Source organism: Pollicipes pollicipes, unplaced genomic scaffold (genome assembly GCF_011947565.3).
Source record: "Pollicipes pollicipes isolate AB1234 unplaced genomic scaffold, Ppol_2.1 Scaffold_1600;HRSCAF=1878_pilon_pilon_pilon, whole genome shotgun sequence".
NCBI classification, from domain to species: domain Eukaryota; kingdom Metazoa; phylum Arthropoda; class Thecostraca; order Pollicipedomorpha; family Pollicipedidae; genus Pollicipes; species Pollicipes pollicipes.
In genome coordinates, this window is record NW_023595962.1 from 14,034,112 (window position 1) to 14,046,572 (window position 12,461).

The following is a 12,461-nucleotide window of genomic DNA, read 5'->3' on the forward strand; positions in this document are numbered from 1 at the left end:
GTCCGCAGACCGCACCGGAAAACACGGCCGTGTTGCCCTCCTGCCCGTTACGAGCGCCATCCAGCGCCTCGTGCACAGCACAGCTGCCCGCTGGAGCGGACCGGCTCGGAGTCGGAGAAGCCAGCGGACCGGATCGAAACGGCCAGCCGAACGCGAGGTCATTCGCACAAGTCGGCCAAAGCGGACCGAAGGGACGACAGTCCGCGTCGGAGGCGGTGATAGCCGAGGAAGCCCCGAGCCGAGGCTGGAGCGAGCGCGGAGCACGCGGTCCAGCGGCAGCTCACCCACAACAGTGATGGAACCGCTGCGTCTCCAGCGCGCTCGCTGCTGGCTTTTCAGCGGTCAGCTGAGTTTAGGAGTCCGGCCCGGCAGGTGTCAATGCATGGCCAGAGAATGGTCGGGACACCTGACCGTAAACGAGCGTTCGCCACCAGCGGACGTCTTGACCCGCAAGTCAGCACATCTGTGCAGAAAGCGACTGGTCTGAAGGAGAGTGGTCGGTCCTGTAAGTCCGGTCCCGTGTGACGAGTCCGCTGAGTCCGGTCCGGTGGGGTGAGTCCGGTGTGACGGGTCCGGTGGGTCCGGTCTGGTGTGACGAGTCCGGTGAGTCCGGTCTGGTGTGACGAATCCGATGAGTCCAGTCTGGTGTGACGAGTCCGGTGAGTTCGGTCCGGTGTGACGAATCCGGTGAGTCCGGTCCAGTGTGATGAGTCCGGTGAGTCCGGTCTGGTGTGACGAGTCCGGTGAGTCCGGTCTGGTGTGACGAGTCCGGTGAGTCTGGTCCGGTGCCATGAGTCAGGTTGCAGGCTCGCCATGCCTAAGCGTACGAGACGCCAACATCATCAGCAAGTCATCGCGTTGGAGCAGACTGTACCCAGCGCTGGTGCAGACGATACCCAGCGCTGGTGCAGACTATCCAGTGCTGGTGCAGACTGTACCCAGCGTTGGCGCAGACTGTACCCAGCGCTGGTGCAGACTGTGCCCAGCGCTGGTGCAGACTGTGCCCAGCGCTGGTGCAGACTGTGCCCAGTGCTGGTGCAGACTGTACCCAGCGCTGGCCCGACTGCGCCTGTCAAGTGGCTCTGCTTCTGTGGTCTCGGCACGGTTTCAGACCGCCACCGGAAAAACCCACCGGCCGGCAGCCACACGGAGAGCACTGATCCCAGCCTGGTTGTGACGACCCGTGTTACGGTAGAGTTCGTTTTCCTCAAAATGCGGAGTCAATTTATCGCAGGTATCTAGCATAATAAACTGATTAACTAATGTAATCATCAATGCACAGAAAATGCTAAATAATACGGGATTTGGTACAGTAGCAGAGATCTCCCACCACTGCAGAAGTGGGGTTCCAAATGTTTTTCGCACAATATGGCTGGTGTACTTTTCATAAGCCTAACATTCATTCATCTCCAACTGGTTGAGAACCGCTGATGATGCAGCATCATCACACCTTTCAAAAGGCACTTACACCGCAACTTTTTGCAATTTGCACCAACACGCGGCAGTATCATTTGCCTCGTTACCATCTAGCAAGAAACAGCTGTTTCTGCGAGTTCTTCCCCCGCTATGCATTTTCGTCTGCCAACGCTGTATCTGCTCGTGACCTTTGTTCCCGCTTTGAGATGATCAATCACAGCTCACGATCACGTGACCGATCACATGATCGATCACATGACCGATCGCTCCATTGCCCAAGGCCCAGCGCAAACCCGAATGTCTCAGCGTATGAAGCCAATAGAACAAGCGATGCACAAACACATGCAGCCGCAGGTCACCTCCGTGCACAATGCTGTCAAGTGCATCGATGGTATGAGGGGGTTTGTAAGCGCATTGGCTAATGAAGCACTTGGAGCCTGATTGCCCCACTTCCTGGTCGTCACACTGCTGTGCGACGGGTATGTCACAAGTGAACCGGCAGCACCCAGAAATTTCGGCACTTGATGCGGTTTTGCTTCAGGATGCTTTCCGATTAATTGTCAAGCTTACGAGTCAAGGTACGTTAAACTTTCGCCACCAAAATTCTGCCGTTGACCTGGAATTGCGCGATCGGATGGTAGGGGTCAGGGCTAACATAATAAGCACCGCTTAGCGCAAACTCTGATCCCAGAAATCCGTCCATTCAAAAGGTTCGGCATCGACTGCAAATGGACATGCAGCGCCCAGCCCAAAGATCTGTAGTTTGTACACAAAATTATGTCAAATGTGAGTTATGAAGGCCACCAATCGCGTGTCTGCTTATCACGCCGCGTGCTGTTTCTATTTGGACATCACCCAGCGCCAGTGCCAGAGACGTCACGAGCCAAGCGGCAAAACCCAGCGTGAGCTCCGTTCTGGAGCGCAGTCCGCCACAAGCCTACTGTCTACTGCCAGACTTCCACCAGCGCTGGCCCATCTGCAAAGACGCCTGTGAGTGACACCAGGCAATGACGCCCTGGCGGTGACGCCGCCCGCCGCCGCGCCCGGTCTGCCGCGCCACCGGTACCGGGCACCGGCCGGCCGGCGGGGTGGAGGGGGGGGGGGGGAGGGGGGGGGGGGCACCGGCGGGCGCCGGGCGGCTCCAAGCCAGGAACAGGAACTCCGCGGCCTGCGCCATGGGTGGTGTGGCCTTCGAACGGCACCGCGCCGCCCGCCGCCGACGCCGCGAGGCAGAGCGGCGCCGCACCCAGTGCGTACTGCTCACGGGGCGCCCGAGCAGCACTGGGCGGAGGCATGCACAGTGGGGAGGCGAGCGTTCTCGCCTGACTTCCAATACGCGATGGCGCACGGCTGTGCTGTTTTTTCTTCTCCAAAGATGAGGTGCTGATGCTGGCGTTCCTCCCAGTCGTTCTCACAGGGCCGGTTCGGTAGGTCCAGGTTCACTGAGGGCCGGCTCAGTAGGTTCAGGTTTGCTGAAGACCGGTTCGGTAGGTTCAACGAGGTGTCGTCACTGCGCGCTTCACGGAAGGAGTAAGACAATGGCGTCGTCAATAGCGACGCTTTCAAATGCGGACCGTCAATGGCAGCGTTTCCAATGGTGAACCGTCAATGACAACGCTTCCAAAAGCGGACCGTCAATGACAGCGCTTCCAAAGGCGGACCGTCAGTCGCAGCGCTTCCAAATGCGGACCGTCAATGGCGGTGCTTCCAAATGCAGACCGTCAATGGCAGCGCTTCCAAAAGCGTACCGGTGTGCCGGCACCCATTGCCATAATGGAGCGCGAATACATTTGCGGACATTGCCATCGTAGAAACTGTGCGCTCTCTGCGCGTGCGCTGCAGAGAAGCGAGCGGTTTTGCAAGACGAGAATTGACATCAGGCCACAGCTTTTATCTCAAGACTAACAAGCCCAAGTAGGGCCTTGTTATAAAATCTTTGCACCATGTTATATAAACTCGTGCTAATGTTGCGCTCTGCTTTGCTAGCTAACAGCTCAGAAGAACAGCGTTTCTGCGAGTTTGAGGCGCAGGCATTTTATCTTGTGCTGTCAAGCGGGCGCGTGCCAAAGATTATGTATCGCGGCAATAATCACTCTCATCACGAATATCGAGGTCGTGCGTTGGGGATTTTAAATAAATTGCGTCGTAAGAAGTGCGAGAGAACTGAGGCCACGCTTCAGAGAAGAGACTGGGAGGCACAGACATTCTGTGCGAATAGGAGAGAGCGGCGTTCGGCCATATCATCATCAACTCTGGGCACATCCGCAGCAATCATAGACACATCCGGATGTGCCCACCGAACGGAGACATGGAAGGAGGGGGGGGGGGGCAGACCAGCACAGCCAAGCTCAATTTTTGTTTCTGAAACTCCTACAAAGCTTCAGTGGACATTAGTGGATATTAGTACCCTGTGGACTTCAGTGGACATTAGTACCCTGCGCTATTCGTTCCATCTTCACCCATGCTCCCCCGCCCCCTACTTCAGCTTTGTGTGCATCCGTACGTGATGTGCATTATGCCCTCAGTCATTATCCAAAACGACCGAGATCATCTTCGAGAAGTATGCGTGCTACGTCAAGGTCAAGCGATGCCTGCCGGCTGGCCGGTACGGGTACAGGTGAGCACGAACAAACAACGCAGCGAGACACAAGCATAACACGGTGATCGCAGGGGAGAATCATGCAAACAAGGCTCGGAAGTGAGCGTCGCGAAGCAGCCGACAAATATCATTAATACGTTTACAAAGCACTTCGCCAGAAAGAAACGTGCAAGCTAGTTTGGCATCCATGTTATTTTTTTAGGAAATATTACGAGACATGCGGCTCTGGACAACACAGGGACAAATAATGTTTAACGAAAAGAGCAGCCGTTATCAAGAAGCAGACGAACATATATAGAGAGAAAATGAAGAGAGACACAAGAACAGGTAAGAGAAGAGAATGCGCACTGCGGAGGAAAAGACGAAGAGATCATTATCATGTTACTATAATATTATGTTACTTTCCTTCCTTTTCCTTCCGCCGCCTTGACTTGTTTTCCTCTCCCGCGGGGTAGAGAGTGGGGGAAGAGAAAGGGGACGAGAGGGAACAAGCAAGAGGCCGCCTTGGCGTGACCAACACAGCCACGGCTCCACCCCGCAACAGAAGGCCAAGTCTTGACCTGAAGACCCCTTGCCCGGATCCGACTTCTCGGCCTTTCCCAGCCTCCCCTCACCCCAGACTAAGCAGGCGGCCGGCCCGGGCCGGCTCGCTGCCGCCTGCTGAGGTCACGACTCTCCCCTCCCCCTCCCCCCACCGGAGCGGTCCCGGCGGCCGTGAAGGCCGTGGCATACCGGGCGGAGGCCGCTCGTGACGAACATCAACGCCGTACAACAGGAAACAGGCGACCGGTCACGTGTCGTCACGAGCCATCTTTGGCCGCCGGGCGCGCCGCCTGCCGACGCGCGCCGGAAATGCCGCCTGGTGCGCCGTCCCTCGGCCGCGCCTGTCGACAACTGGTGCCGCGGGGCACGCGCACCTGTGTGACGTCACACAGGCGCGCGTGCCCCTCTGCTGACGTCACACAGGTGCGCGTGCCCCTCTGCTGACGTCACACAGGTGCGCGTGCCCCTCTGCTGACGTCACACAGGTGCGCGTGCCCCTCTGCTGACGTCACACAGGTGCGCGTGCCCCGCGGCACCAGTTGTCGACAGGCGCGGCCGAGGGACGGCGCACCAGGCCAGGCTGATAGCCGGTCGTCACGGGTAGGCTGGTAGCCGCTGAGGGGACTGGCAGCTGGCAGTTGAGATCGGTAGCCAGCTAGTGAGATCGGCGGCCGTTGAGACCGGCAGTCGGCCTAGCCGCAATCTGGGCGCGCATGCTCAGCTGCGAGGCTACAGGCTACGGGGCTGCGAGGCTACACGCCGCCCACCGGTTACATCTGGCGAGATAGCTCCCCGCGTCCTTGGCTTTCCGGGCCCATTTTTTTCACTGGCAAAATACCTACCTGGGGTTGTCGCATCTGTCATGACAATTACCTACCCCACACACATAAGCGACCGTATTTCAAGCTGTAGGTGCTGCTGTGACACACCCGCCTGTGACGTCATGGACGGCAGTTTGTGCACAGCGTCTGGCGATGGCGACCGCGGCCCTGGCGGTTCGCACCGAGCAGGCCGGGAGTGAGTCAACTCAGAGAGTAAACGACCATTCGAGGTGTGTTCATTCTCAGCGCGTCTGAATACCGCAGCCTTCGTGGTGGAATGGCCGTGTGCAAAGCCCGTGTCGCCATGGCGACGGAACCAAACAAGGTAACGATGCAACGGCACGAAGGCTTGCGCGCGGCCGTCGACGGCCAGACAGGTTTCTTGGTACACTTCATGGCGGTTCCCTTCACAGAGAAGGCTGCGGTTTTCAAGACACACTTCATTTGATACCAGGAAGAGGTTATATGATACCGTGCGACTTGCGGTTAGACATTTCCACAATTGAAGGCCAAGACGATGATGACTGTGCCCGCTGCAGCGTTACTCATCAAGCTGTCTTTAACTTTGAGTTATTGCTTACCTAACAACACATAATGGTGTCAGCTCAGCCTTCCGCCGCCTTAGCTCACTGAGTCACTTCGTCCCAACTACATGAGCCCGCATCTCTAACGCCCACCACTCAATAGCATACCACCCACCAAAGCCGGTTCCTTGGCCCGCCGCCGCCCTCTCCCCACGCGCTGCAGAGTCCGTTCCCCTCCCCTTCCCTGAATGGGAGAGGGGGCTGACCTCGCCCGCTCCCATTGTTCACAGCGGGGGCAGGGCGTGGGAGGACCGGCGGGGTCAGCAGCGGGGCGACGCGACCCGATGCACCCCAGCACCGAGCCGCTGGAGCGGGGCCCTGCCGCCCGCGAGTGACGGGACGGGGTCGCAGGCGGGGTCTCTGACGGGATCCCAGACGATGACGGGGTCCCAGAGCCAGCAGCTGGCCCCTGCGGGCTGGGCACGGGATGGGCGGTACAGAGGCGGCTGCGGAAGCCTACCGTCTGGGCACGCGAGCGGCACGTGGTCCCCCACATGACCCAGAAGCAGGGCACGCGCGTATGGGCAATGATGCAACAGCGCGCCGCCGCTATAGCAATGCCGTGCCAGATCAACCCCTCCAGCCAGTGTGGAGAACATTCAGATGCGAATGACGCATCATACGCACCCTTGCCACACCCTTAAATGGCATACCTTTTCCATTTCAGCCGTGGGTAGAAAAAGCTACGAAGTGCAAGTGCGATACACCTTGGTATCTTCAACGACCCGCAAGGTTCTATTTCAACCAGTGTGTGTATACAAAACCACATCGGTGCTTGGCGCGGCTAGGCCCTCTCAGCTATCCCTAACCGCGAACGCCGAATGGGCGCCATGCATGAAACGGACGGGCTGCCTCTGACCTTAGCCGTGCCATAAAATCAAACCAACGTCGTCCATCACCGGCTTCGGTTCTGCCGCGTTCCAGCGTTTATGCCAGCAGGGGTCCCGGCGCAGGCCATGGCCTTTGACCGCATCTTTGTTCGGAGGGGATACGCGATTTATGAGCGATTAGAAACTGTTCGCCGGCGCAATGCATAACAGGATGATTTTACTCAACCAGCAGTGATAGATAACGCTTATATTTTCCACGAAAACTTGCTTCTGCATAGCAAATAGCTCTAATGGTGAGAGTAGATGACACGCACTACCGTTTCTGGTAGGGTTGTCCGGTTACAACGGTTTCTACAAGATTCAGAGAATGCATTTGCACTTGCAATGCACTTTGGTGCCTGAAAGCAGAAAATGGCGCTAAGGTTCAGGCTCAGAATCTCGGACTCAAGAGAATGCATACCATGGTGCCTGAGAACAGAAAAATTACACTCAGATAACATTCTGATGACAGCGCAAGAGTTTGTTCATGAGAAAACGCTGTCGTTAGATTGTTATCATGCGCAGGTGGCAGCAGGAGGTGGATGGTCGAAGCATGTGGATTGAACCTCTCTTAAATAGTCAGTGGTGTCTAAATTGATACATGTTCTGTAAACCCCTATCTGATATACATTTTTCTGAAACTCGTCAAGGCCATGACTGTTTATCCAGCATCTTTGCACACGACTGACGCCATTGAAAGGTAATCATACGCTACGGTGGTCGTCTCCGCGGCAACGCTGGGTGCTACCGTCTTAGCCAGGCGTGCAGTCTCCTGCAATTTACCTGCTAACGCAGCACTCCAGTCTCCGCCCGTACGAGCCGGCACCCATCCACCGTTCCCACGGACAGCCTCTCCCACACCGAGCGAGGTCAGATTTTCCCGTACTCAGCTCGCTCCGCAGCGCCCGCGGATTTCGGCGCCATCCGGACCGGCGTGACACGGATGCCTCCGGGCGCGGCTGGGGCTCCGTGACGCTCGGGCAGCCGTGACGGCGGTCTGCGCCGCGGTCGGCCAGCTCTGCACGAAAGAGGTCGCCTCGCGCCCAGAGTCACGGGCCGCTTGCGACGACAGAGCTGGCTGGGCAATGGCACAGCCGAGGCTGGGACAGAGCTGGCTGGGCAGTGGCGCAGCCGCGTCTGGGACTGGGATGGCTGGGCAGTGGCGCAACAGTGGCTGGCTTGCAGGTGTGTGGGATCAAGGTATCAGTAGGATGTTTCACGAGGGTTTGATCCTTGGAGCGGGAGTGGATCGCTTCAAAGCGATTTTCTCTCGGGGATCGACTGATCACACCGGATTTCTACGGATTTACTGCTGAATAGATTTAGCATGCATAGCATGTAAAATCATGCATATGTGTATGTTTGCATACTGCATTTAGCATGCATTGGGTACTTACACGTCGAAATGTTACGGTGAAAGTGCACCGAATGTGTATAAAACGTTGCTTAAGCCGACGATCTTCTGTTGTGGAAAGCGGTGATAAGTGAGGAGCCAGGGGAAGAATTCCAACCAAACGGGAAAATCGGTACGTGCAATCGATTTATCTGCATTACTCTCAAGGCATGCATTCCGTGTTCGGTTTTTCCGTTCTCACCATCGATCCTGTTGCCACGTGGTCATGGACACGAACCAGTTTCACAGAGCAAGCCTACGAGTCTGGACATTCCTGACCGTGGCGTGTGAGCAAAGGCACTAAATATAAAGGCCTCAGTTCCATCGGCACATGCCATTCGTGGATGACTAATTATTCAAAGCTTGGTTGGAGCTGATGAATTATCAGGCCACGTGCGCACAAAATTATGTTTATCTTTATATACATATAGAAATATTTATATACACACACACACACACACACACACACACACACACACACACACACACATACACACACACACACACACACACACACACACACACACACACACACACACACACACACACACACACACACACACACACACACACACACACACACACACACACACACACACACACACACACACACACCACACACACACACACACACACACACACACACACACACACACATATATATATATATATATATATATATATATATATGTATATATATATGAGTGGGTTTGTAGCTATGCGTTTTGAAACTACGACCGGAGTTTCATAAACTGAAATAAGGCCGCTTACATGCTTTAATCACGCCCCATGGGCATCGCGTCATGAACAAGTTCTAAAGCACCTTCTTTAAGTCATGACTTGCGAGTTGAAGCATATGTTTTTTTCGCTGCGTGTTGAAATGGCACGATTTGGAATTGCGAGGTTTTGCACTTTTATTTCATGGAACAGCTCACAGTTGTTTTAGCGAGTTTCCTTTCGGGACGGATGTGGGATGTCATCAATCTTTTAGAAGAAAGGTGAGACACGGAGTGAATTAACTCAACGCTTTGGACATGGCGTCCCGGTGTTTTGTTAACCATTACGCTCGCGTGACCCCTTTCTGTCCTCCAATGTTGATGCAGTCTCCGAGTTATCAGCGATGAATAATAGTGGCATCTATAAGAGAACGCGCCACACCAATTCCATGCCCCAAACAGACCCGCGGAAAGTACAGCGCATGGGTTTGTGATTGCCCCGTGCGGGTGAACCTATTGTCACCTATATTGCGCGTTTCAGCCCTGATTCACGATCTTCTTATTCTAAATCTCGGCGCAATTCTCCTGGCTTCGCCCATCCGTTACTTCTACTAGCCGAGGCAGAAACAGGTCGCGGGTGGAAATGAGCTTATCAATCATCAGCAGCACATACCGCCAGGTGTTCCTCTTTGCAGCCGGGCCCACGAGCGCTCAGATGAGTAGCGTGCAGGGGGCGCATCGTGACGACGGCGATGCTACTGTGACCCGCTGGAGGCTGGCGCGCGCGGCGTGCCGACAGCCGAAACAAACAGACAGAGGGAGAGAGCGGCGGATCGGGGTCACGTGAGACGAGACGGTCTATTTCACGACAATGCTTTCCGGGGGGGTTTCCGGCGCGGTAAACGTAAGACGATTAGGAGGGATGGAAATGCCGCGAGACTTCACGTCCGCGCTCCGCTGCGTCTGGCGGCGCGTACGTGGCATGGCCCAGAGGTGCTTCAGAGCACGCGGGCGCGACATGCCTATGGAATGAGAGCAGAGTTCAAAGATAGCATCAGCTGCTCGGAGGGCCGGGGTGGGCGGCGTAAAAAATTCCCGGCTACGCACGCAGCCTCCCTGCATGGATAATGAGGGGGTCAACGCCCCGCTGCAGTCACGCGGCGTGCTGAGATTTACCCTCCGTGGAGGAAAGCCTGAGGTGCGATACCATGACTCCGGTCTTGACTTGGTCTAGTTCGTGATTTAAGCTAACTGTTAACTGTAGCTGAATTGGGTGCAATCGAGGGCTACCTCTCGCCGTGCTTTCCTCACTTGAAAACCGGTTTTATAATGGCCGGAGGCTCCAAAACATAGTGCGGAGACCCTGGTAAACTTGGGGTACCCTCAGCTGTGTGTGTGATGGGTTTTAGGGCAGTTCCGCTCGTTCGGCACACAGCAGGGCTTATCTGAAGGCAGCTCTGTTCGTTTGAGACACCACGAAGCTGAGGGCCCATACACGTCCTCCCGTGGGCAGAGGTATGGAGGACGAGGCACCATAACATCACGTTTCCCAGAGGGGACTCCGCTTGTCATGCTGTAGCGATTTCCAGAACCTCAGGCGCTTCAAAACAGGCCTGCACTCATGGCATCGTTCGCAGGCCGAAACGAAGCACTGACTGGTTGAGCACACATATCCAAACATGTGCGTAGAGCGGCTTGTGCACCCATACATCCACCAATCACCGTCATCAGATGTGGCCAAAACTGGGATATCTTCGGCGATATGCAGACTGAATGGGCCAAAAGGGCGTTGATCGTGTTGTACCGAAGCTCGTGTGCAAGAAATTTGTTGCCCTTCAATTGCAAAAGCCTTGCGAGAAGGACATGTGCACATATCTCTCTATTTGGGCACCACGAGGTGCGCTTTTGCTGACTTGCGCACCATCAACTTACGGGCGTCTAAATCTGCCAACCGCTAGGCGTTTTAGACAATACTTGTCTTCAAACGTCAGGTCATTCCAGTCCCGACCCATCTTAGGCAGAGCGGCCCCGGCTCCTCAGAACGGCCCCGGCCCCCCCAGAGCGACCCCGGCCGCTCTTACTGGGAGGGACCGGGGCAGCTCGCGACCGCCGGGGCCGCCACGCCCGCCTCAGGCTGGCGCGGCCCCGTCGGCGATCTGACAAACAGCGTCTCCCTCCCGCCGGACCGCGCCACGTGACGCAGCACGACTTCTCGGTACGAGCCTGGTGAGCCGTTCCTCACACAGCTGCTCACCCGAGCCGAGACACGGATGCATCGGCTTACACAGGCTGGTGGGGATGCATCGGCTTACACCGGCAGGTGGGGATACGTAGGCTTACAGGGGCCGGCGGGAATACATAGGCTTACACGGGCTGGCGGGGATATATGGGCCTTCACGGCCCAGACACGGATGCCCGGAACCAGGCGCGGCGGGGCTCCTCAAGCCTGCAAGGCGAGTGTCCATGCCGAGTAAGAGGGTTGAAGTAATTGAGGCTTCCGGGCGCTTCGACACCGCAGTCATAAAGCGCCCAGACTAAGAGTGATAACGTCAGCTTTTTGTCGATGACGCGGATACCTACCACGTCCGTTTCACTCCCCGCCAGCCAAAAAAAATCACCGCCGCTGCCCGCCAGTCATCGCTTAAGTTCGTAAACCAACTGTACTGAGCGTCAAGTGGGCGTAACAGCAGCGGATTGCTCAACCCGCTTTAGAATCGTGTCGGCTGAACTCGAGTGGAAAACGCGGTGACACCACACCCGGCTGCAAGAACGCGTGCTTTCCTTTGGGACGCACGCCTTCCCACAGCAGCGAGTTGCACGGTGTTTCGAACGCGTTCCACTGGTACAGTTACAATTTGCAGGGAATTTTGTTTGTACGGTTGGCCACGAGGCCACACTACCTCACAAACGGACATGTCCGTGACCAGCTCCTCGAGGTGGCTCCGTAACGTAACGTAACGTGACGTCACGAAACGTAACTCACCTTGCTGCACTCCCGTCCATGCCAGCAGCAGCGGCAGCAGCAGCAGCGGCAGCGATCTCCACATGGCGGCGCTCTCCACCCCGCCGGCCTACGTCATCACTGGCCGCCGCTCTGGCACGGTCACTGCGGCCCGAGCGCGGCTCGGCCGAATTCCAGCACCGACTCCGGAGAGTCCGAGCCGACTCCTGCGTGACTCGGGCGCGAGAGACGACGCCGCGGCGCACTACGTACGCACTCCGTCACACGATGCCAGCACGCGAGAAACAGCACTGCAATTCCAGACGGAGGTCCGTGGCGCACCACCCTCCTCGGCGCTCCACAAGGTATGGCGACGACTTTCTCTGGGACGGCCCGCCTGGAAACCCCAATCTCGGCCAATCAGCGGGCGGCTCTCTGGCGCTAGGCCAATGACGGCCCGCGTTACAGCAGGTGTCCGTGGCTCGTGTGAACACGGTCAGCGCGGACGGCCGGCAGCAGCAGTTTGGCCAGAACAAACTGCCCGGCCGCGCCGCCAGGTACGCGAGCGCCCAGGCCAAA

At 56.7% G+C, this 12,461-nt stretch overlaps 1 protein-coding gene across 1 annotated transcript in view; it reads right to left on the reverse strand.

The window, feature by feature from the left end:
• Cad96Ca (tyrosine kinase receptor Cad96Ca) overlaps nucleotides 1-12,237 on the reverse strand; it is a 51,370-nt gene extending 39,133 nt beyond the window's left edge. The window contains exon 1 of the mRNA XM_037222394.1: nucleotides 11,925-12,237. Within this exon, the coding sequence (XP_037078289.1) occupies nucleotides 11,925-11,988 (64 nt within the window). The 5' untranslated portion in view covers nucleotides 11,989-12,237. The remainder of the gene's footprint in view (nucleotides 1-11,924) is intronic.
• Nucleotides 12,238-12,461: the final 224 nt, after the last annotated feature.